At 39.5% G+C, this 24,869-nt stretch overlaps 1 protein-coding gene across 4 annotated transcripts in view; it reads right to left on the bottom strand.

The window, feature by feature from the left end:
* FUT9 (fucosyltransferase 9) overlaps positions 1–5,994 on the bottom strand; it is a 95,172-nt gene extending 89,178 nt beyond the window's left edge. For 2 of the 4 annotated variants that reach the window (XM_014264953.3, XM_014264954.3), the window contains exon 1: positions 5,762–5,994. Coding sequence is in view for 1 of the 4 variants with exons in the window: in XM_014264955.3 (XP_014120430.2) it covers positions 4,548–4,695 (148 nt within the window). In the remaining 3 variants the exon portion in view is untranslated. Of the gene's footprint in view, positions 1–4,547; positions 4,976–5,761 lie in introns of those variants that run through there. The other 2 variants (XM_014264955.3, XM_026791596.2) reach the window with 2 other exon arrangements.
* Between the last annotated feature and the right edge of the window lie 18,875 nt (positions 5,995–24,869).

Raw genomic sequence — 24,869 nt, 5'->3', positions numbered from 1 at the left:
TAATTTCCCCCTATCCCAGTTTCTGAAATACAAATAAGTATTTCCAGTAAGCTCTCCTTGAAGAACTAAATGTCTCAGGGGAGTGGAAATCACATTTTTGGAGCCTTTCACCTCTAGTTCACTGATTCAAATACAGCCAACATGCAGTAGTGATGGAAAATCATTGAGATTTGAAAGCTGGTTTGTGGCCTGTGTGAAATGAACTGGTATTTCACTCCATCTCTTAGAGGGTCCTGAGCAGGCACTCGGCACCTCTGAAGGCACTGATGCTGAGCTTCTTGCAGGATCCAGTTGGGTCCCCACAGAGCCACAACCAGGGCTGAGGTTATCAACTAAAATCCCATTCCAGACAAATTTCCTCAGTACATCAATCCCTTGGAGAAAATTGGTCCTTGGCCACCTGGAAGATCTCAGTGGGCAAATGTTTTCTCCTTGTCAAGAGGCTAGTGAAACCAGGCAGATCATTCTGGGGTCACCACACTGAACCTTTGTCTCCTGTGCTCCACAAAGGCTGGGTGAAAACAGTTTCATTTTCCAATTCTGGTAATCTGGTACTTTGTACTTTTAATTGTACTTTCAATTAGTTACACTTAATTTAGGGAGAAAAACAGCAGAAAAATGTTTCTTCCTGCAGAAAGAAATTACTATATTTCTTGAGGGCAAGGGTGACTTTGACTCTTTCTTTAGACAGAGGTTCATCCACAGTGAGGAACAGTTAATAAAATGTCATTTATGGAGATTATACCTAACATATTATAGAAAATTTGTCTGACAATATTTTTTTTTCATAATCCAAAAATTACCTCAGTTCTGTTTCCCAGTGAAGGCTTTACATTATCTCTTAAACGATTGCATCTCCTTTATGCTCAGGACAAAACTTGCATATGTTTTTATGAAAATAAAGTAGTTTTTTTATGAACATTTAATATCTTGTATTAGGAGTTTCCTCAGAGGGAAGAAAGAAAAGTCTATCTTCATTAACCACTAAATATAACATGGGGAAATTAAAACATTTGGATGTCATGTCAGCTATATAGGTTGTCTTCTATGATGTCACATTTGATTTTCTTTTTTTATGACTTTGACAGCATCATATTAAAAATTTGATTGCACTATGACAGTACAGGCTTTGAATTATTCAGCTTATAAGTGCAGTCTTGCAGGAAGACTGTTTTGTATTTCTTGCCATTTCTGAAAAACTGACATTTAAAAAAATGCAAAAAGAAGGGAAAATGGTTACCAATAACTATTTAATAACTTGAGCTTGGCAAAGGTAACATCATTTTAATAGAATATCACACAAATTAAAAGCAGATTAACTATTCATGTGCCACATTTTTTAAAAGTCACTTGAAACATTATTCTCAGGTTGACATTTTGGCCCTGAGAAATAGATAGCAAGCCTTCAATTCATTCTCAGCAAAGTCAGGACTTCCTTCTAACTGACGAAAACCCATACATTCTAATCTGATTTCAGCAGCTATCACTCTGAATTCTTGTGGCATTTAGTTGAAATATCCATCTCTTCTCCTAGCATACACCCATGCTATTAGTGTTTACTGAAGTCAATGGGGCTTTTTCCATTTGACTCCTATAAGGGAGCCAAACAGTCAACATTGGAGTCTCTTGGGCAATTTTTGCAACTCTTTCAGGATTTATACTGTGCTTTTCCCATGATGTCTTGTTTTTGCCAGCTTTCCTTTTCGTTCCATTTTACTACTGTCTAGTGTTAAAAAAGTGCAATCTGTTCATTTGTATCAAATAACTTTATTTGTAACCCTTTTCAGAGTGTCCAAATTTGTCTTTTCTTCATTACGACTTAAGGTTATTTTTAAACCTCTAAGGATATTTTTATCACTAAAGATAGAAACATCTACCCTACATCTTGATTAAATTAATCCAGTCCTTTCGTGTCAGAACCTTAAAGCAAATACTGCCATTTTAAGAAATGTGTTATTTCCACTCCCTAATATGAAATTTTAGTGGTTTGAGATATGAAAATATCATTCAAAGTCAAACCTTTTTCCAGTTAACATGACTATTATTTGGTCACAATATAGCTGCCCCTAGCAAAACATGTATTACTCTTTCTCACAAGAATTATCTCAGCTGGGCTGTCTGGGCAGGTAAGAACTGTAGGCCTGACCACTGCTTAGGAGGGTAAAGTGTGGAATATTCTATACGAGATACAAAATAAACCCTTCCAGCTGTGATAATGGGGAAAAATACAAATGATCTTTTCGTGTCCCCATTCCTCAAAAATGGATAGCAGGGTTGTCTTTGATTCTGCTCACAGCAGTGCCTGGGGAGAATCTCATTCTGATTTAGCTGGGATCAGAATCATGACGCTGGTTATACTACAACATGGGTTTGCACTCCCTCAGAAATACTTGATGTTTATTCAAGAGTTCCCTCTGTCATTAAATACATGTATTTTGCTGTTCTTCATCTCTCTTCCAGCATCTCCAAATTCCAACTCGAAGATAAGACTGCCTGTTTGCATGATTAGCAGTGAAAATTAATTATGGATCACTTACACTACATTATTTTAGTTCACTTATTTAACCTGAATCTAGCCTGTTTCTACACATGAATCACCCTGGGACAGCATTTTTTCATCCTTAAATAAACATTGACATGTTTGTGTTGCTTTCCTACTGATAAGCCAAACATCTCAAAATGTACAATTGGAAACAAGATATCACAATTCAATAACATTTCATTCTGCAACATCAATATCACTCTTCAAAATATTCTGATGGAAATAAAAATTCAGGAGCTACCAGGACAAAAATTCTCTGTCCCTATCATTTACTGCCCAATCTCTACCCAAGCAAACTCTGGTCAAAGACAACAAATGGTATCTACAAAAGTGCAGAGTAAAAAATGCCGAAGTAGTACAGCCCACTACCAATTTTATGAGTTTTAACATCCATCCTCCTCAATGGTTTCAGGGTTTAAACACCGTGTCCAAAAAAACCTGACTAAACTGAAATCAGAATCAGTGTTTCCCTTAGAACTATATGTGTTTTGACTGAGAATAGGCTGACCATTAAAGGTGATAGAGAAACTTACTGCCATAATAATATTTAAATCTTATTGTTTCAAACTGCCACCAGCTGTGGCAGGTAAGATGTGCTGAAATCATTCAGATGAATCTCATAGAGATTCCTTTCTGCATTACAAAGAGAAAACTATCATCCTGTGACTTGTACAGAAAAGCAAAATGTACAGTATTACAAGATTTTTCAAATGATGTGCTATACTTGTATGAAAGAACACTTCAATCCCTTTACCCAGTGTAAAGCAGGACTCAAGAAATTCTCTGCAAGTAAGAAACAACACTATGAAAAAGTATCAGTGAAACACATGAAAAAGCACAAGCCATAATCAAGCTAAAATTCCAACAAAATTTAGCAAAAAGCAGGAATTAGGTGGGGGGGAAGACATTTTCCCCCAGCCTCCTCCAGTCATTAGCGTTATCACAGCACCAGCTTCTGGAGAAGGGAGTGAAGATTGAGTGTGAATCTTATATTTGTACTTGCTGTCTATTTGGCAAAGATGCACGAGGCTGCTTTATTTATCTTTTTTATCCTTTCTTTCTTTTTTCTTTTTTCTTTACAATTAAGGCAGTTTACAGGTCTTTAACATTACCCTGTGCCAGAGATAAAAAAAATTAAAAGCATCGGGGACCGCTGCTGCCATAACAACCCCTCGACAGGGAACTATTGGGAAACAGATAGTTACTATACTAGCCACCACCAGCCGTGTGCATCATGACACATAAAAACCAGAAAACCCTTTCAGAGACAGCATCCCGCCGTTCGCACTCGCGGTTCTGGGCAGCCAAAGAGGAGCAAGCGGAGACTTCCAGCCCCTCCACCCCCACCCCCTGCCCCCGTCACTTTATTTATTTAATTATGCCGGTGGAGGGAGTGTTAGAAAAGTCCATTTGAGCGCTGAGCTCTGCCCGAAGCCGCCCCCGAGCCCCGCGGGAAGGGCCGCGCTCGGCGGCTCCGGGGTGGGACCGGGACCGGGACCCTCCGCCGCCTCCCTCCGGGGCCGCTCCGGGGCAGCCGCCGATTCTGCCGAGCTGGGTCCTCCCTCCCACCTCCGAATCGTCCCTCGCAAAAGTTACGGCGCTGCCCCCTCTCCGAGCCGCCCCGGGTGGGCAGGGTGCGGGCTCGGGGGGCTCCTGGCCCCGGCTGGGAGCGGCGCTGTCGGGGAGCCCATGGGAGATCCCCCTGGGAACGGGCAGCGGTGCCCGGGAGGGGCAGCAGGGCGGGAGCCCCTCTCTCTGCTCGCATCCCGGCGGAGCGGCGGGGACATCCCGGCTGCCCCGCGGACCTTCCGCACGGGCGGAGCGGAGCGGGGCGGGCCGGGACCCTCCGTTCCCCGGAGCGGGGGCAGGGCTGGGGCGCGGAGCCTCCCCCGCGGCCCCGCTCCCCCAGCACCCAGCCCCGGGGCCGCTCCGGGATGGGAGGCGCGGGAGCGGGGGATGCATGGCAGGTGCTCTGGGGGCGAGGGCGCCGGGCCCGGTCACTCACCCGTCCGAGAGGGGGGCTGCGGATGGCGCGGCGGCGGCGGCGCTGCCCCCGGGGCGCGGGGGGCGGCGGGGCAGGAGCAGCAGCGGGCGCGGGAGCAGGGGCGAGCGGCGGGGCCCGGGCTGCTCCTGGGCGCGCTCTCGCTGCCCATCCCCGGCGCTGCCGCCGTCGCCGCCGCCGGAGGAGGATGCGAGGGAGAGTCAGCCCCGGGCGCGGGCACGCGCAGCGGCGGAGCGGGGAGGGAGGGGGGACCGGGAGCGGCGCGGGGGCGCGCAGCGCAGGGGGAGAAGCGGGGAAGCTCGGGCTCTCCCTCTGTCCTTCGGCGCTTCCATCCTTTCGTCCCCCAGCCTTTATTTTCTCATTTTTCTACACCTTCTCCCTCCATCCCTCATCCCTACATCCCGCATCCTCCCATCCATCCGTCCTTCACCCCCTCCATCCCTCCACCCGTTATCCCTCATCCATCCGTCCATCCCGCCATTCCTCAGCCCCTCCGCTTCCCCGGCCGCGGAGCCGCCGTGCCCCCGCGTCCCCTCCCCGCTCGCTCCGCCGCAGGCTGTCCCCGGAGCTCCCCGGGGCACGGCCGGCGTGATGCTGCCCCCGCGGGGCATCCGCACTCCCCCTTCCGTCCTCCTGCCCCCGGGAAGGGCGAGCTGTTCCTCTGAAGGACAGGAGATCCCCAGCCCCGCTCCATCACTCCCGCCACAATCCCTAAAGAAAAAGCACTGCTAGAGCTTTCCTATCCTGCTCTTCCTTTCTTCTGCTTTTTTTTTTTTTCACCTACACGGCAGGAGGAAAAAAACCGGTTCTGTGGTAGGGAAAACGGGGGTAAACAAGAGGGAAATATAGAATACTATCATCATTGATTATATGAGAAACCAACCATACACTGGATTAGTTTTTAGAAGCAGTCTTTCAAGCCTGCTCCTGCAACCTAAAGGATTTATTGGATGTTTATTTAGGATCAAAAATAATACTGATCATTAAATATAAAAGAAAAAAAACAGCTCAAAGTACATTGTGTAAAGATGAGACCTATGAATCAAGCGAGTCAAAAAAAACAAGCACACCAAAAGCTGGCTATCAACTCTTTATCCTCGTCCTGAACTCTCTCTGCATTATATAATGTTGATAAACTGCTGCAAGTACATTTGGGGAAAAGATACTGAAATGATGAGAACATACTGCTTTTTATTAGAGCACATTAGTATCCTTACCTGACAAGTAGTTGCTTCAGAGGTTCATTTGCACGTTTCTCATCAACCCTCCAAGTAAACAATTTACTCGATTTTCAGTGCAGACATATGATTCCCTGGTGTCGCTGTCTCTGTCCTAGACGTTTCTGAATGGCTTGTGGATTAACTTACTGTGCTCTTCTGCTCTGCCTTGTACCAGGAGCTGTGCAGGTATCAACAGCTCCCACTTGTGAAGCCAGGAAAGACAGAGATTGGGTAGATTTCCACGTAGCTCCACAAACTGCTGATTTGCTGTAAGGGCTAGAGTCACCTAGAGAGTGGGTCTGGTCTTCTAGCAGGTTTATTCAGAAAGAGAGGCCTGACCCAAAATTCACTGTAGACAATACAAACATTTCTATAACCATGGTGGGAATTGGTTCAAACCCCCATGAGCTTGCTGCTGGCGTGAAGGTATTTTTGAGTGCAGCTATTCTAGTGAGAACTCCCTGGGAACAAGAAAAGGTACTAAAATATGCATCTTTTTCATAAGATTATTGAGAGAAGGTCAGGGACCTGTCTCTGTTTCCCTGCAGCTGTTGGCAAAAAATATGTACTGGAAGGCAGGTTACAGCCCCTGGCTGGAGAATGTCTTGTGTTGCTGTAGGCTCAACCAATCTACCAAACACAAAAATGAAAGGGGAGGGAAATTACAGGTCCAGCTCTGGACATCACTAAAGTTAGTAAGAGAAGAACTTAATGTTGCATTTTGAACCACTGCAAAGAAACTCAACAAATTAATCTTCCAGTGTGTTTTTCTTCTCTGGTCTCAGTCCTGGGATTAGATCTAAGCACCATTCTAACTTGCAGATTTTTACTATTTTGCCTGCGTTTGCCCCTCCTCTTTGCCTTCTCCAGCACAGGGTCTAGGCTGTTAAGAGAAATGGAGGTAGTCAGAGAAGGGAAATAGGGCAGTGGAAAAGATTTGGGCTCTGTATAGATAATCACATCATCTTATCCAGCATGAGAGGCAAAGAAATTGGCTTATATTTTTTAACATAGTTAAGACAGGAGTCTAAAATATTTCATGTAGTTTTTAATATAGCTAATTTTTTTGTTGTTTCTCACTCACTCTCTAGTTGCTGATGGATGACTTCAGTAGGGACAATACAATAGTCTGGTAGTTGGAGTCATTCCTGAGAAATGAAAGACTGAGTGTACACATTTTTTTCACTGAGATTCAGAATAGGAAATGAACTGTTGAGGTCCTGTCTTTCCTCCGATGAATGGGTTTAGCTCTCCTATCTTTGACTACAAATTTAGCTTACATTAAAGCAAGCTTGTATATGCCCACTGAATAGTTTTTTTTCACCAAAATAATTTTGTTGACAATTGGTCAGCTCTTCAGGAAATTACAGAGCTTACTGCAGATTCTTGCATGCTCTTTATATATTTGTGCAAGGATTTATGTTTATGTACAATGATTTAGCTGTTTTTAAATTACAGGAGAATTTTGCTTATGAAGAATACAAATATTAACCTTTAAATTTCAAAGACATTGTAGTGGACTGGTTTATTCTTAGACACTAGGTTTCATCTCTTCTATAAAACCTTTGTAATTGCAGTAAATATTTTTTTTCTCATGGAGCATAGAATGTAAGCTTTTTGTGATTATAGTGTTGCTATATAAATTGCCTTTGCAAAGGCTGGCTGCTGAGCTTGCCACCTTAGACTGGAAACACGCTTATGCTGTCTTCTGTCTGAAGGTTCCAAAATATTTTCTGAGAGCACAGTAATAGGTTCTACCCACATAATGGAAAATGTGGATATTAATAGATATTTTTAAAGTAAAAAAGCATAATACTGTCAAGGTCAAAAGAAACAGAACAATATTGCAAAAACAAAACAAAAGAAACAATTCCATTCTCAATCAGTTCCCCAACTGCAAAAGTAGATATTTATCAAAATCATAGGGAAAAAGAAAATTATTTATTTTTAATCTAACATGATCCTATTGACATGAGATGTTTTTAAAGGAAGAATATTTAAGAGCTTACTGAAATTCTTACATGCTGTACCTAAATGTGTGCTCTTCCACTGGTGCTGTTTCCATAAAGTTAATCCCATCAGTGTTTGCAAGAATAGGCCTCCTCTTTTTGTCCACATTTATTTCAAAGGACCCAAACCCCATGCCTGTGGGAGTCCTGTGTGCATTAACTATTTGCAATTGATTGGGGGTTAAGTGCATCATTTAAAAATCTATCACCCTGTGGCTGGCTGTGGTTGCCATTCATTAGTCGTGGCTTGCCTTAGGCCTGGCCCTGTTTCTGTGGCTGGATTGCCCAACGCCAGCCCCTGGAGCCATGCAATCAGCCCGAACGACCTTGATGGGCACAGGGACTTGGTGCAGTTTGCAAACCTGGGGACAAGGAGTAGGATCCTAGACTGGGACCAGAATTGTGTTGTACAGTGAGACCTGAACCCAGGGTGAGGCTTTGGGTTTGATTCAGTTTAACAAATAACACACAATGTTGTTAATATTTGAATCTGAGAAAGAACTGTATGCTTTCAGAACACACTCTGATGTCTGAGTGGTTTGAGTCTCTCTTTTTAGCCACATTAACTACCTGTTAATGTCTTTATTTTAGAGAAAAATAATTAAAATATTTTCTATATGAAAATGTACATAATAGATTATATTACTGCTTTCTTTTATTCACAGGAAACTTTGTTTGCCCGAGATTAAGAATAAGTAATCTGCTGTGAAGTAGGGTGCTTTGGGGTTTGGGTTTGGGGGTTTTTTGGGGGTATGTACATAGTACCATTTTTGTTAAGTAAAGCTGTTTGCTAAGCAGAGAAGTTCCACATTATAGAGGATAATCAGATTTAAAATTTAAAATTAAATGCCTCTGCACTATGACTCATAGGACTGATCCTGTAAAAGTGTTTTGTTCCAACAGGCCAAGACAAAGCAAAGACTTAGTTCTTGAATTCAAAATGGTCTGGGGTACCACTATCTTTAAAGGGACCATACTGCATCTAAGCCTCAAACTCCACTGAGCTCAAAGGATAGCTGTGAAAACTACAACTATTCTAGTTAAGACTTTCTGTCACGAATTTCTGAACAAATTTGGTCATCTTGTCTTTTCAAATACAAAAACCTTTACAGGTAATCTTATATCAGCTGGTGAAAAAAGCGAGAGAGAAGAATTGAAATACAGCTACCCCTTTTCTATTACAGGAACAACTTAGGAGAGGGAAGATAGAATCAGAAACCAAACATATGGTATACAACTGGTATAACTTTCTTCCCATTTTAATCAAGTGTAAAAGGGACAAATAATTGAACCAAGGAACTTCAATATACTTACAGATTCTCATAATATGCAGTAAATCTTTACAGTTCTAGTCTCCAAGGAGATACTTGAGTAAATAATAATGACTTTGGCCTCTTGGATAAATGAAGATGGATGCACTGAGAAAAATCTAATTATAGATTTCTCCTGCCTCTTTCCTGCCTTGACTCTTATCTTGTGCACCAGTATTATATTGTTGATACTTCATATATATATATTTCAGTAGTGGTACACTAAATGGAAACTTAATACAGGAAAAAGGGAGCACAAAAACTTCAACAGGTTTGTTTCTATGTTAGTTCAGTGTTAAATCTGGTGGTTTAGGGAACAAAGAATCTACCAATATCTTTGAAAATTACCCAGTGCTACCAAGTCAATACAACTACACTGCAAACTCCTGTCTGTTCTGTGTATCACCAACAGAATTCTTCATTAAGGGCCATGTCATCACTAGGAATGATTTAAAGTTATTCCTACAGTAACGTGCCATAGTAGTAACCCTTTCTAAATGAGGATGTACCTTCTCTTGTGAAAGTTATGTATTGCATACTTTATTTGAACACCTCTGAACTAAGCAAGCTAAGCAGCTGAACAAACTCAACAGCTGAAAGCTCTGTTTTTTTGTGGGTTGCTTTGTTTAGCTTTTCTTTGTCAGATCTGAGTATGTGTCATGGTGCAGGGAGGCTCGGGACCCTCAGTATGAGAATTAGCAAGCTTCGTTTATTGATCAGAGCACGAGACATTATCTACAACAAATAATAAGCTCATACATATTCTGCAAGCCAAGCAATCTATTGGTTATATTCTAGATATCAGCTTCCTCATTCCAGAGGAGTTACATCTGCTTTTTCTCAAGTCTCTAGTCTCTCAACCACAGCACCTTGTTATGGTAACACAGCTATGCTCAAGGACAGTGTCCTTGCAGGTGCAGGACTTAGATTAGCTGGGTTCTTGTCACGTAGCTTATAAGAGGAACTTCTGTAAGACATTTCCATATGAGTGGATCACAGGGCTATGCCCACAGAAGTCTGCAATGTAGGCATAGCTGGATTTCAAGTTGCAACTGGCTGCAGAATATAGTAACTGTTATTGAGTGCATTATTGGAAGAAAACAAGGACCCAGCTGGTCTGGTCATTTTTACTGCTAACACTGAGGGAATGGAAATACAGCCTTTTCATGTGAGAGCCCAGTCTGGCTGGGGAGAGCCTACAGTGAGAAAAATGGACATGTTTTCTACTTGAAACATACAGACAATTATAGAATGGTTTGGGCTGGGAGGGACTTTACAGATCTGTTGCAACCCTCCCTGGGCTGGGCAGGGACATTTTCCACTAGAACAGGCTGATCTGTACACATGTGACCAAACTAATGGAGAGAAGTACAGACATTTAACTCCACAGTAACTCATTTTACAGTGTCCTTGAAAGGACATATTAAACTTTAAAAGTCTTCTTGCCCATGTGAGAGTTAATCCTCTATTCTCACAGTGTTTTACTTCAGTATCAGTTGCAACTGTTAAAAATTAATTATAGACCTGACTCTTTCTTTTGCACTGTTCCCTTAGATTCCTGTCTTCTGTCATTTGTCTGGAAGGACTATAAGGTGCTTGGAATCACAAACCGTCATTTGTTCTCACTTTTTACAATATTTAGGACAATAGGATTGTGGTCCACTGTATGGTTCCACCTAATAGCTAGTAATAACAACAACACATCAGCTCCAAATTCTATAATCATGTGGGCTAGACAGCTGGGACACATGGAAAGCCTCAGATTCCTTTGATGTTGACAAAATATGCAATGGAATGAGAAGCAGCAGTGAAAATTTGTGTATGTAGACAAGCCAAAGTTAGTAGCCCACAGAGGGATTTGAAAGGCTGCCTTTGTGCTGACCACTGGAGATGCAGGAGATGCGGTGAAAAAGAACTTGGAGCTTAGGAAACCTCCACTTCCAGTATACATGATGTCAAAGGTTTTAATGACAGATAATGGTAAATTATTATTTAAATATTGTTTGCAAATTTTCAGAGAAAGTTGAATTATGTTTGAAATAGATAGTATCACTTGTATACTTGATGAATCATTAGAGAAGCAATGGGGACAAAATCTGCTGGCATTCCAGGTTTTTTTTGAGCGTGTAAGATTGAAGAACAAGTTGGACAGTGATTAGGTTTTTTCCCACCAAGGTCCACTTCAATAAAATCCATACAGTAATTTATGTATTTTGAGCATTTACAAACTCCAGAACTTCATTTGTGTGTTCAAAACATGATCAGTCACACTGGATGTCAATATTCCAGCTTAACTCGCTCTCCTGAGGAAGCATGTTCCAAAAACCTAGGAGGTTCTACTAAACCTCAGACCACAAGATGAGTCAGAATATTAACAAAAAAATATTGATTTGCAGAATTACTGTTGTGATAATCTAGGGATGTAAGAGAGGCAACATCTTTGGAGAAAGGAAATGTCTTGCAAAACTAACAGATAGATTTGGAAGAGAAGTGGCACTCCCAAACCACCTTCTCTTCCCCTCTCTTCAGTTGCTACCATCTCAATTATGACCACTCTTAATTGACTAAAATATCCCTGAGGGAGTGTTCAATTAGAGTGACTTCTTCTCTGTCAAAGCTTCCTAACTATCTTTTAGGCTTCACTGAATTTTAGAAACATACAGTTCAGATGTAAATTTATGGTTGATACTAAATAATGCAAACTTTTCCAAACTAGTGGCTCATGTTCTTTTACTTCTACATGTGTATATATATATATATTTATTTTTAATTCTGGGGGAGAAAAGTTCATTATAAAATCTATTCTTATTATTTACATTACCCCTGATAAGGAATATAGTCTCTGGAACATCTAAAACATTCACTGATTTGGAAATAAAGACAGTGAAGGCAACTGTAAGCAAATGTCAGCAGAAGCAAAAAACAAGAATGTCATTGGATATTCTTGAATGTAAACAATTTTCACACTTCATACAGTAGTTTTCCTCAATCTTTGATCAGTTTTTTATTCAATTCATGATAGAACAGAAATCTAGGACAGTGTTTGAGTTGATACATATTAAGAAACAGTGCAGACATATAATGTTAAAAAAAAAGGATTCATAATAATTACTTGTAATTAATTTTGGGGGAAAAATGCAACAAAACAAAACAACTCCACAAAACAAAAACCTAAACCAAAAAAGCCAAGACAAAACAAAAAAAAACCAAAACACCAAAACAAAAGCCAAAGGCACACTGCCAGGCCAAAATATAAGTGCTCCCTACTGAGTTCAGTGAATGCTTGCTGAACATCCTGTGGTATGTGTCCATCTCTTGTTCATCATCAAAGGCAGCCTGAGGTGCCATGGACTTAGCCTGGATGTGTGGATATCACAGGACAGAAAATATTCTCCCTGGGGAAGTTTTTTTCCTTTTTGCTATCTAGCACGAAAATTTATTGTTTGCCTCCAATCCTTTGGAAAATCATTCAATCTTGAATTAAAGACTGAGTTATGATAAATTTGCCACTTACCTTGGCAAGCTGCAACAATGATTAATTACTGCTCTTCCTAAAATCTGTCTCTTCTCCCTAGTTTTTACTTTTCTATCTTCAACTTACCCAGAATCTGAATCTTTTTAGGATGCTGTCTCTCAGATTAAAGTGTCTCAAATATCTGAAGTCTTTTCCTCTGGGTTCTTATGAACCGTGATCGAGTTGCCTTTTGAGCTTTGTTTGACACACCTAAGTAGCTTTTGAATCAGAATAGAAAACCTGACAATAAGTCTCTCAAGATGTTGAGGTCACTTTGGCTGAGTGATATTTGGAAGAATTTCTTAAGGATATTATACATTTGTTCATAAATTCTTTTAGTTGTACTTACAGGTTCTTAAGAAAATAGAAGAAAAACACATATCTTGTCCCTCAAAACTCTCTTCACAGGCTTGATTTTCCTGACTAACTGTAGCTTGAGCTGTGTTTTTTCTGCATTATCCATTCTACTGTGTGGTAAACCTGCCCATGATCAGGTGCTGAGATGTTTTGATGGGTTTCCCACTCTTTTTCTGAATGTTTCAGAGCCTTTAGTTTGATGTTTCTTCCTGACAGCCCTGTCAAAAATACAAATACAAACTCCTAACTTTCACATATTCAGAGACAGATTGTTTTTTAAGTTTTACAAGCATAGGTAAGCAAATTAATTTGCATATCATTAGCCTACGGATATGCTAACCCTTACTTATGGGTGTAAAGGATTTAATTTCTCATGTCTTCTGAGCAAATCCCTATAGGCACAATTTTTGCTACCTGAAAATATTTTAAAATATCACCCTTGTATCCTTAGTGTCACAATACTTAGGTTGGCTGGAGAACTTTGTATATATCCAACATCAGTCAAGTACATTTTGCTTTTAGATGTGAACACTCAGCACTGTTTTAAATCAGACTCCACATGTATTGGGTTGATAACTTCCAAAAATTCTTTCTTTTAGGTTATCTTTTACTCATTAACTCTTACCCCCACCCCACCCAGTCACTGTGTGCCATTTCTTTTCCTCTTTATTTCAATAGTCAGATTACTTGAACACTCAGCATCTCAAGTCCTTTGCCATGACAAGAGGGTTGTTGGTAGTTTCTTCCTCCTAACCCAAGTGTAAATTTAGGCCTACTGTGGCTTTCCAGGAAATCCTGCACTTAGGTCTTTCTTCTTTAACTTGAAATTTCAAATTACTTCTAAATTTAATTCTATTTGGTGTATATTGTATATGCTAGACACCACTTATGCTCTTGGTGACTCCTGAAAGCAGTTTTATTGACTCCAGGAGCTTCATTGCAGGAGCTCCATTCCTTTAGTGCTCAGAAGTGGATAACAGGCAAACTGTGCAGAGCCCTGAAGCCTCTGTGCTCCAGCCACGTTCCTGTGCACTTGTATTGCCCTACACCACATTGTTTTTCTGGAACCATAGATGCTTTATTCTTACTCAGACTAACTACCAGAATAGCTGCCTCTAACCAATAACTATTATTTACAGGACATAAATCAATATTATAACAGCAATAAGTGCTGTAACACAAAATTACACAAAACTAAGAAAAGCTAAAATAATTTGAGTGATGTCCACCTGGTCATTAGGCAATTCCAGTTTCAACTGCATAAGCTGGAATAAACCTTTTCACTGGCAAAAGCAGACAGGAAGAGTCAGAAAAACTCCATCCTGAGCCCTTGCAGTTATTAAAAACCTGTAACCTGTCGCTAGCCACGGGGATACTGCATGAACTTGACAACTATTTATCTCATTTGAGAATCTAAAATTAGATTAGATGAATCTAGTCTTTGGAGACCAGGCTACAGCTAGACTAGGATTATGTTACTGCCAATGGTGAGGAGCAAAATGCATGCTCCTGAGCCTGCCATAATAATCATGGTAAAGATACAGTTTCAGAGCTCTTTGGGTTGTACCAACCATGAAATCAAATATAGCTGGTAATCTTAAAAGTATAATGAGCTCTCCAACATTTTAATTTTTAGTGTTGAATAATTTCCTAAGAATTTCCAAGAATGAAAGTCCTACTGCAGAAGTTGCAAGGTGGAATTTACATCTCACCAACTAGATTGGCTTTTTAATTTCCTTTTTTTTTTTTTTCTTTTTTGGCCTAAGTTCATGACTAAGGAATGATTTGCATAATTGGATAATGTTGGCCCAAGCTTTGCTATAAATTATTAGGTGAATGCAGGTTGGACCATGAGACCAAGAGAAGGAGGATCTTTGCTGGGCCTCTTGCAGGAAGAGGTGTTTGCCATGCTGGTACATCTGTGTGGTTTTGCTTGTCAAGGTGTGGGCAGTCTCTGGCTCCACCTTTTCATGTCAACCAAAGTGTTTAAGAGTTTATGCTGACTACTACCAGCACTACAACATTTTAGAAGGGGAAAACTGAGCAATATGTGCATTGTTCTGGTGTGTTACCCCTGCAAAGAGCTTGACTTGGAGGATCAGCAGCAGCAATCTTCCCCTTGTAGCCTTGTCCAGGCTGCATGTGGAATGTAGTAGTTTTCTTTATTGATGGCAACCTTCCAGTATGCTGAGGGTATTCCACTATGTGAAAACCTCTGCATTTGGGGCAAAAGGCCATGAGGATGCTGATAGAGAGCTTTGATAAAGTAGTTTTGCTGGAGACATAAACAGACACATGAAAATGTGATCTAGGTCCTTGGACTAGCAGTGAAACCACTAAGCAATAGAATAAAACCAAACCACATAGAATTAGATCCCAGGCTCAGATTAGTACCTGTTTTTAAAGCCACTGGCAGTTGCTCTTTCATATCCAGAGGGAGAAAGTGGTTTTTAATAGTAATTAAATGACTCTTGTTTACTGTCATCTGTTGATTAGTGTAGTGAATTGATGCAACCTGCAGAAAACCACTCAGCAGGCACCACAAGCCCTGTGTAAAATGTCTCTGTATTTCAAATCTGGAGAGCCCGTAAAATCCCTGAGGATCACACAATCCCTAGCAAACTTTTGAGCAGGGATCAAACACTTTCCAGCTGATGGCACTGACTGTACACTATCTTATACTGTACCAATATACACAATATGCAACATTTGCCGCTCCTGTGTAATGAATGAATATTGCAGAGGGCACACAGGGACATTAGGAAGTCCATTTTACAAATTGCACATGAACATCACTAGGATATCTTCTGTAAATCAATCTTTTTGTATGCATGATAGTAATAAAACATGATTTAAAGGAAGCAGGGATTATTGAGAAATAAACATGTCATAAATCCTTATGAAGAAGTTGTCAATATATGTAGAGACTTAGGCGTCTGAGGACAACTATTCAGCAGGCATCTCTTAAACCTGTTCACGGGAAGGACTGGTAGCATAGCTTTGCAATTTCTTGGGGTTTTTGGAGGATTGAAAATAACACTTACTTTTCTTCATTTAACATATTTTAACAAAAAGCATTCATATCACAAATGAAGCCTTAATGAAAATAGCTTAGGTTCCTGGCTGTTGAAGGATGCTTTCTGGTACATATCAGAAATGCAAACTGGTGTTTTGGTCAAAGAAAGAAGGCTTTTAACCACATTCATGGGACATTGTCTGTTCTTTGTGAGCTTTCCTCTGGATCTTCTGCTCATTTTACTGCTTTTTATTTCCAATCAAATCCCTTTACTTGACAGAAGATCATCATTTTACCACAGAACAATGATGCACTAAATGAAGGTTCACCTTAGAACCTGCATTACTTCACACTGAAACAATTAAGTTCTGCTTTACTTTGCTTGATAGCCAAATCAGGAGGCATTTTTATACAAAAATTAGGTTTAAATTTTTTCAAGCTTGTTTAAAATTTGACATTCTTTCCTTTGCATTCTCTAATAGCTGATTGGATATCTCTCTACTCAGGATACAGCCATAGAAAGGACTTTTTGCTTGGTTTGAAATTACCAGAAATATACTCAATGACAGCTTTTGAGCCACCATTGTTAATAATGACGCGCCAAAAGCCAAGGATGGTGATGATGCGAGGGTGGCAGTTTTGCTGATCAGGGAGACCAGAGATTAGTTTGAAACTCAAACATTTGTAGTTCAAACCCTAAACCACTCCATGGATAGGGTAATCAAAGATAAGGGGCTCTGTGGCTGGTATCAGGGGTTTTTTTCTGTATTAAATTATTTGTGCTGGACTGAAGCAAGAGTGACAGAGGAGTTACTCAATAGGAGCTTCCTTCTATCCTACCTCAGAATATTGATAAGGGAGGTTGCACAGGGTAGCTGGGAGTTTATGCTTTGATAACAGGAAGGGTCAACAATTTCTTGGGTGTAATTAGATTTTCTTAAGTCATCTCTGAGTTTTTGATCATTCATTCTCAACTTATTGAAACAAATTCCAGCAAGGAGTCAAATGACCTTGGCAACTTTCTCTGACAGTTATTTTTGTTCCTTTGGACATGTAACCTCACATCACATTAGTGTGATAGGCCAAATTCTCATCTGAAGCAGACTCTGGATTCTCTCTTTGTGACAGAGACCTATGTGCTAGATCTTCTGAGACACTGAAGTGCTAAGATGTAATTCACTCCATTATTATTTCATATTCAGCTACTGTATGTATTGTGCATATATATATATATATTTACAGTATGATTTTGATCTATTTTATGATGACTCTTTGATTATCTTAGAATTTTCATTTTTTTACTTATTGATTTTAGTGTAAGTGTCAGCAGAATAAAACTTCTTTTGGGCAAAGTTATGTACCATGTACTAAGGTGAAGGCTTTTTCCTTTCTTTTTTATAGTATATAAATTGAATTTCAAGATGTCACTTACCTTTACCACTTAGTTATTGGCAAGTGTAATACTAGTCATAAAAGGTTCACCATAAACTGCATTGTTTGGATCAGTATTTTAGAGCAGGTTTTAGACATTGAGCTAGCTCAAAGCATGACTAAGATAGTGAAATAATCTATTAGTTGCCATGGTTTTGGAATATGTTCAAAGTTATGTTGTTGTGAATCACTAGAAAAACCCTTTCAATCTGCAGAAATAACTTACTTTAAAATCTCAGTGACGTATAGAAGAATAAAGGAAATAAGGAAATATGTGTTTGGCTGATACTGGACTCATACAACCTCTTGTGCAACTCAAAATTTTTATTAATTCAGAAAACCACTGTTCTTGTTTCCTTACTTTCCAATAAGTAGCAATGTGAACACTTATTTTTTTAATATCTATATATTTTAACTGGGAAAGGACTTATTCAAGCTTATCAAAAGGATTTTTTTTCCTGCTTAATGATAATCTCTTGGGCCTGGACTCAGACAGGAAATTCTTGTTCAATGCAACAGTGAGGCAAACTGCCTCTTTAGCTCTACTTATCAGCATCCCCAGCCACAAGTTAGGTAAATACAATTTGCACACAATGATTAGAGAAATACTTTAATGACCAGAAAGGTAGTTCAAAACAGAATTCACAAAACTCAGTGTACAAAATTTTTAAGGTAATTAAGAGGAGTTGCTGAAGTGAAGTATTTGGCTTCAAATCCTCTTTGTGGAACAAAGAAGCCTAAATCCAACCTGGATAGACACACCTTTGTGCACTCATTCATTCTTTCCCAGGTTTACGTACTGAACTTTGTGTAAAGGGCTAAGCCACCTACAGAGCAGGTGGAAGTTTCAACCTCCATTTGTCATTCCATCTTTGCTACCAAGCTGCACGATATGATGTGAAATACTGACATTAATCTCAGGTGATTGTGACATTATTTCTGAAAGTACTTTTAATATTTACTCCAAGCCAATGCTCAAACTTTTTATCTACTAATTTAAGTGGAGTCTTTCTGGCTCAAGATCAGTGCAAAGTGAACATGTTAACTTTTGAGTGGTCAGGGGGTCTTCTCCTGTGAGTTTATGCCATGTGGTTAGAGCACGTGCTCTAGAGCAGAATGCCACAGCTAAGGAAGAGTAAAGATACCTGTGAGTCACACTGTGATGTAGGCACAAAAGAGACACAGGACTGTTCATTGTGGCCCAGAATCAAGTAATTAAGTACCATAGGGGTTTTGTTGACAAAAAGGAAGGTCTCTATGTGATTATCATGAGGCAATTTCTGTATTAAATGCCTGAAGAAGCAGTTATTTGACCAAAGTCCCTGTTCTTGATTCCTGAACTTATTTTTCCCCCCCAGAAATTCTCTTTTAGGATCAGCATTTAAAATGTGAGATAAAGACTGTACCTGTAGCAGCTCAATTCTGATGAGGGCTCAGAGTGCTGCAGGTACAAAGAGGAAATAATTGTGCTAGAAACAATTCCCAGACACAGCCTTCCAGATAAAAGAAGTTAGAGAAAAAGCCTTGCAGTTACACGCAGAGAAATTATTCATGGGTCTCGTTACTGAAGATGTAACATGTTCCCTCTTTACAAAGCCCAGTTTGAGACACTGGCTCACAGAACAAAAGGCTTTCTGCTGTGAGACATTCCTTTTGGGAATATTTAGTCCTGCCAGTAGCGCACCAAATCTCCCTCATCTGAAAACAAATTTGATTCTGACTGCTTGTGGGGGTTGACCTCTTCTCAAAGGCAACAAGTGACAAGACAAGAGGAAATGTCCTCAAGCTGGACCAGGGGAGATTCAGGCTGGACATCAGGAAGAATTTTTTCCCTGAAAGGGTGATTAAGCACTGGAATGGGCAGCACAGAGTTGTTATCCTTGTAGGTGTTCAAGAAACAACTGGACGTGGCACTTAGTGCTATGGTTTAGTTGCAGGGTGGTGGTCAAAGGTTGGAAACCTTTCTAGTTTTATTTCATGGCAGAAAATGGAAAAAATATATTACAAGGAAAACAAAAGTAATTTAATATTAGGCACTTACTCTTTTTTTAATGTAATTATGAGAAACACTGGCCATACTTTCAGTCAGCCCGTACTGGCCTCAGTCTTTATCTATGAAAAATTAAATAAAGTGACTTTTAGCAATGAGGACTCTGATCTGTCATGTTTCCTCTTAATCAGAATTCTGACTGTGGCAAATATCAGAATTCTTTCTGTAGAAAGTACAAATGACAGTCTTACTATAAAATGAGTGTATGCATAAACATACGTTCGTGCATCTGATAAATAGAAAACTGAAAATCTTTTAAGACCCAATTATTTCTAAACTAAACAGAATATGCTTCTAGCTCTTTTTCTGGCACAGGCATCTATCAAACAATAACAGGGCATCTGTTGAATAGACGTGCACATGCAATGCAAGGAGGATTAATTTTTATTTGTTGCCCATGAAAGATGTTGCCACAGTTTTAGATATTCAATTTTGTATAAACATTTAAGTGAATAAATGAATAAAGTACAGTTACAATGAATAAGTGCCAATAAAGACTGTGATTAAATACAAAGCAACGCAGCAGGAATTTCAATAGGTTGAAAATGTAGTCACATCTACTCAAGAGGGTGTTAACAGTATGCTTCAGACTCCCTGCTGTCGTTTTGAAGCAACAAGAATGCCTGTTGCCCAAACATTTCCCAAAGCAAATAACTTTAAATACTGGCTTTCTTCCTGAGAGAATGTCAGATATTGACGATTATCATTAACATACAGCTCTGCTAAAAGGCTTATTTGAATGATTTATTCATTATTGGTCTTTTTCCAATTTGTGGGGGAAAAGTTTTTGTGCATTAATAAAGACTGAAGGCATGTAGAAGGGATAGAACTATGGCTTTACTAATACTTTGGGCATTACACTGGTTTTCATTAAAGATTTATTGAGCTGGAGATTGGTTCTAATCTTAAACTTATGTGAGACATTGTGACATAAATTAATGTTGCAGTACCATGTTCTCTGGGAAAACAAAATACGATTTTTTTAGATGCAAAATATGTAAGAATCTATTTTTTGCCTTATAATTTTATTTTATTCTTCCAAGAATTATTCTATATACATTTTACTACTTTAAAACTCTTTGATGCATTAGTTATCAGTTGACTTGAGTCTTTAATAGATGTCAAAACATTCACTACTGAATCTTAGCTATTCCCATCAAGCATCCTATCTCTCTCAGTCCAGGGGAAAAAACCAGGCTGGACTGCACTGGAGGAACAGATAAGCCCTCTGAGCTCATACAGAAAAAGATGCATTGAGTCTCTTTGTGAAAATATATTCTTAAATTGCCTAGATGCCCTCTTTGGCAATGACATGCTACTTTAACTTTAAGATGCTGATCTTCTGATATTTTTAGCAGCTCCTGCTGGGCTTTCTAAGAGATCAGTCTGGTAAATGTTGGCAGATACCTACTAAGATGCTGACACACCAGTAAGTGTAGCACAGCCAGCCAGTCCACAAAACCATCTCCTCTGCAGAGTAACCTGGGTGAGAGGCTCCCACAGTTTAAACATTTCCTCAGGAAATTGTTTCAATATTCTCTTGCTTCTGCTTATATGCCTTGATGGTTAAGTGTAAGGGTTTTTTTGTGTTAAATGTACTATGAACTCCTTCCCATCAATTGGGTCAATCGCAGGACAACATATCTGTTCTTTGCAAGAATTATGGGATGTTTCTAGAGAGGTAATGACAGCTGATTGATTTTCTCCATCTCCTCTGCTCACAGTCAATGTGCATCTCTCAGAGCATAACTCAGGGGTCTTCCCATCACAACCTTCCTAGATAGTCAGTGTTTCAGTTCGTGCAGGTTTAAATCACTTCTAAAAGCAGATTAAAGGTTATTATTTGTTGATAGGAAAGGTAGTAGTACTGATGGGCAAAAGCTCCAGTCAACTCTTTAGTGGAGGAATCACTAAGTGTGGGCAGAACAGTAAAAGTGGCAGGGTGAATTTGCTAAATGTCACATTTATCTCTCCAAAAAAGTGCAGTTAGCAATAAAAGAAGTAGTCACAAAAGTAGTTTTACCTCCTACCTCTGACCTTAAAAGGAATCACTAGAAAGTTGATTACTTAAGTGTGCAAAGTGGAAAAGATTGTCTCCCTTCTCAAAAAATCTCACAAAACCCAAAACCCAAATAAAACAATTTGAGAAACTGTTCTTGCTGCCAGGAAAGTCACAACATTTTATACTTTTTTCAACCACCAAATCCTAGGGAACTTCACAAACACAAAAAAAAATTCCTTTCCTTAATACTCATATCTCTGTGAAAGAATCATGATATTATATTCAAAGGTTTGTACAACTTGAAGCATTAGACCATACAGATCATTCAGTTATGACAGCATAAAAATTTAGTGGAATTATTAAAATTAAAATATTTTAAAGCCTTAGCTGATCAGAGGGAAAAAATTTTTCCTGTTAATAGAGTAAATGCTAGTGGAACTTTTCCTAAAGTTAAGTTCCATCTTGATGCTATTTTGATTACTTAAGGAGGATCTGTCCATACCTCTTTGTTGCACTGCTGCACAAGGTTCTTTGGCATGAAAATATCTCTGTGTACATCTAATGCCAAACAGCAGAGGCCCAGAGGAAAGGGAAGTACAAACCCACATCCTGACCCCTCTGCCAAACTTGGTTCTCAAGGAAATTCCTCACTACTGTGCTCAGGACTGCAAATCTCCAGAGAAAAGTACCTGTGAATTTATAAGTAGTAATATGAGAAGAATCTGTAGGTGGGATAAAAAAGGACCTGTTAAGACCAGAGAGATGCTGGAGTAACTGTAGGTACAGCACTGTACATGGGAATTCCCTCCCTGACATTTCTGCATATACTGTTAATGCTTCTGGAAGTTGACAATCTGTGCATGCCTGCTGGAATTTGTTTTGAGATAAAACCCTGGAGACATTATTAAGTCAATAGTGAAGCTGAAAGGTCCCAGTAGTTCTGAAGCAGAGACTCCTGTAAATCTTCAAAATGCAGAGATATCTCAATGCAATTGAAAATCACCAAAAAATGATATAAAGAAGTAAATAAATAAAAGTCATGTGCCTGATTATCTCCCCTCAAGCTTTTAATCAAAATGCAAAGATTATTGATCCTCACATTTGGATTTCACATGCATAGCAGAGCAAAGATAACATACAGTGAAAACAACACAGGACTAAGATATTGCAAGGCCTGATAAATGCAAGTTAAAAATGTGGCACAGCCTCAACAAGGTAGTGAAGGATTCAGATCAGAAAAGTGGGTGATGAACACTAGGAGAGCAGAACAGCACGTTTAAAGCTGTTGTGGGGTTAAGAAGAGAGTTTGACTACAATCAAGTAAAAGTTTAAGAAACTTCAGGGACACGGGAAACTGTATTTATCCTAACAGAATGAGCTATGAAGGGAAAGATGTGCAGTACATCTAGGCTGTTCACAGAGGACTCATCACTGTGCCTATCTCCTCTATGTGTTTATTCCAAAACTGAGTATGAATTACTTCTAATAGGAGTAAAAGCCCAGAAGACCAATTTGATACAGCTCAATTAGTTTATTGATCACAGCTATGAAACCACAGCCAACCAAACCCATAAAGAATGTGTTACCAATCTCTGCTGGGCTCTTCCAGGGGTTTGGTTGGAACAAGGTGTATTTTTCTTGTGGTGAGTTACTTTAATAGATTTGTTGTTATGAAAAAAAATCTGCAGAAAAAATATTATCATCCTTATGACACTTACTGAAGAGTGAAGTATTGCTGGCAAACGTTGTACACAATTTAAAGATGCATTGATTTTTTATCATTTGTAATTTTTTGTAATTTGTACCATACAAAGCCCTATTGCAAACTTATTTTTTGTGCTAGAGCATGAGAATCATCAGAGTAGACAGAATAGACAATTTACCATCAATAGCAGAAGGGTCTTTATCAATCAATATTTAAAAACAGCTTAGCTAACAAAAAGTGCTATTTGCTACTTGTAGAGGTGCAGGGTAGGCAATTTCCTACAGGACAGGCAGATATTACAGAGTTTTTGCAATTTTTGCATGTTTTAGTAATGGGTCATTTCACTCAACACTATTGACAAGGTAATACATCTGCTAATGATAAAAGTTCCCCAGTAATTTCTAGTCTATGACTCCTTTCTAGTTGCTGAAAATATCATCAAACTTTTGGAATATTTGTGTTCATGTTATATGTGGGCTGGTTTGTATGTTTCTTTATTTGGGAGACTTTTAGCTGACATAATCCAGAAATTTTCAGGGGACAGGGCTAATATTATTTTACACATTTTAAAAGTCTTCTTAAAGGTAGCTATTAGGTCTCTGTTCTATGGAGCAAGAACTTGAGATTTGTCAGGTTGATTTCTGAGCCAAAAAAGAATGATATTTTTTTTGCTGATTCTAGGAAAATTTCTCCAGATTTGAATAAACCATAAAGCGTTTGAAGTATTATTATTTTGATTATGTATGACTTGATAAAACTTATTTTTTCTGTCCTCTGAAGATGATCTTATTTCATAATTGCCTCCTGAGCTATAGCCCTGTCCCGGCGTCCCCAAATGTCCATCCTGGGGATTCAGATGCTTAGAAGGATATTTCTGACTTCAAGAATATTCCTGTGTCTGCTGTTTCTCTTGCCTTTTCAGAGGTGTTGTGGCTTCAGACGCTGCAGCTGAGCTCCCATGTTTCCAATCAGCTCCAACAAATGAGGAAAAATTCTGGCAAAGAGGTTTAACTGACTGGACAGAGGGAAGGTAGGAAGGGACAGGACAGATTAATAAAAAGTGAAAGGAGGAGATTAGACAAAGAGGAGGAAAGGGAGAGACAGAAGAAACACGGGAGGGGAATAAAGATAAGCTAAAGAGAAGATGAGTTGAGAACAGTTCAAACCCACTCTCCTTCAGAAGCCGAGCGGGTCTTTGATCACTCTGCTGGACATTCCCTTGACATGAAACAAACTCTGCCAAGCTGCAGCTACATGGTTCTGTCCCTCTGCATGCTGACCCATACTGAAGAGAACAACTTTCTGCAGGGATGGCCTAATCCTTCCTTTTAAGCATTAGATTGCACTGTGCTGTGTATCTGAATCCCTCCTCGATCCTGTAAAGAGGAGAGGAGGATAATGAGCCAGACTCCTTTAGGGAAATACTTTGAAAAATATAGACAGAGGTTTCCACAGGAAACCTTATTTCCATCACTTCCAGGCTTTTGAGAAACTCTGATTTACAATTTCAATACTTTCAGCAACAATTTAGGTCAGAATATATGTATATCTGTGCAACTGTATTCTCCTTGAAGTTAGACTTAGCTCATTTTTTGCAAATATATGAATTTTAGGCTCCTCTGTTAATTAAAATAATTCTATACTCTTTTGAGATTTTTGTTTCTCTATCAAAGTACCTTGAAAAAGGTTTTTTCACTTACCTGTTTTGTGA

The sequence above is a fragment of the Zonotrichia albicollis genome, chromosome 3 (assembly GCF_047830755.1).
Source record: "Zonotrichia albicollis isolate bZonAlb1 chromosome 3, bZonAlb1.hap1, whole genome shotgun sequence".
Taxonomy (NCBI): Eukaryota; Metazoa; Chordata; class Aves; order Passeriformes; family Passerellidae; genus Zonotrichia; species Zonotrichia albicollis.
Note: the sequence above shows the minus strand (reverse complement) of the source record. Positions and strands in the feature narration are given on the sequence as shown.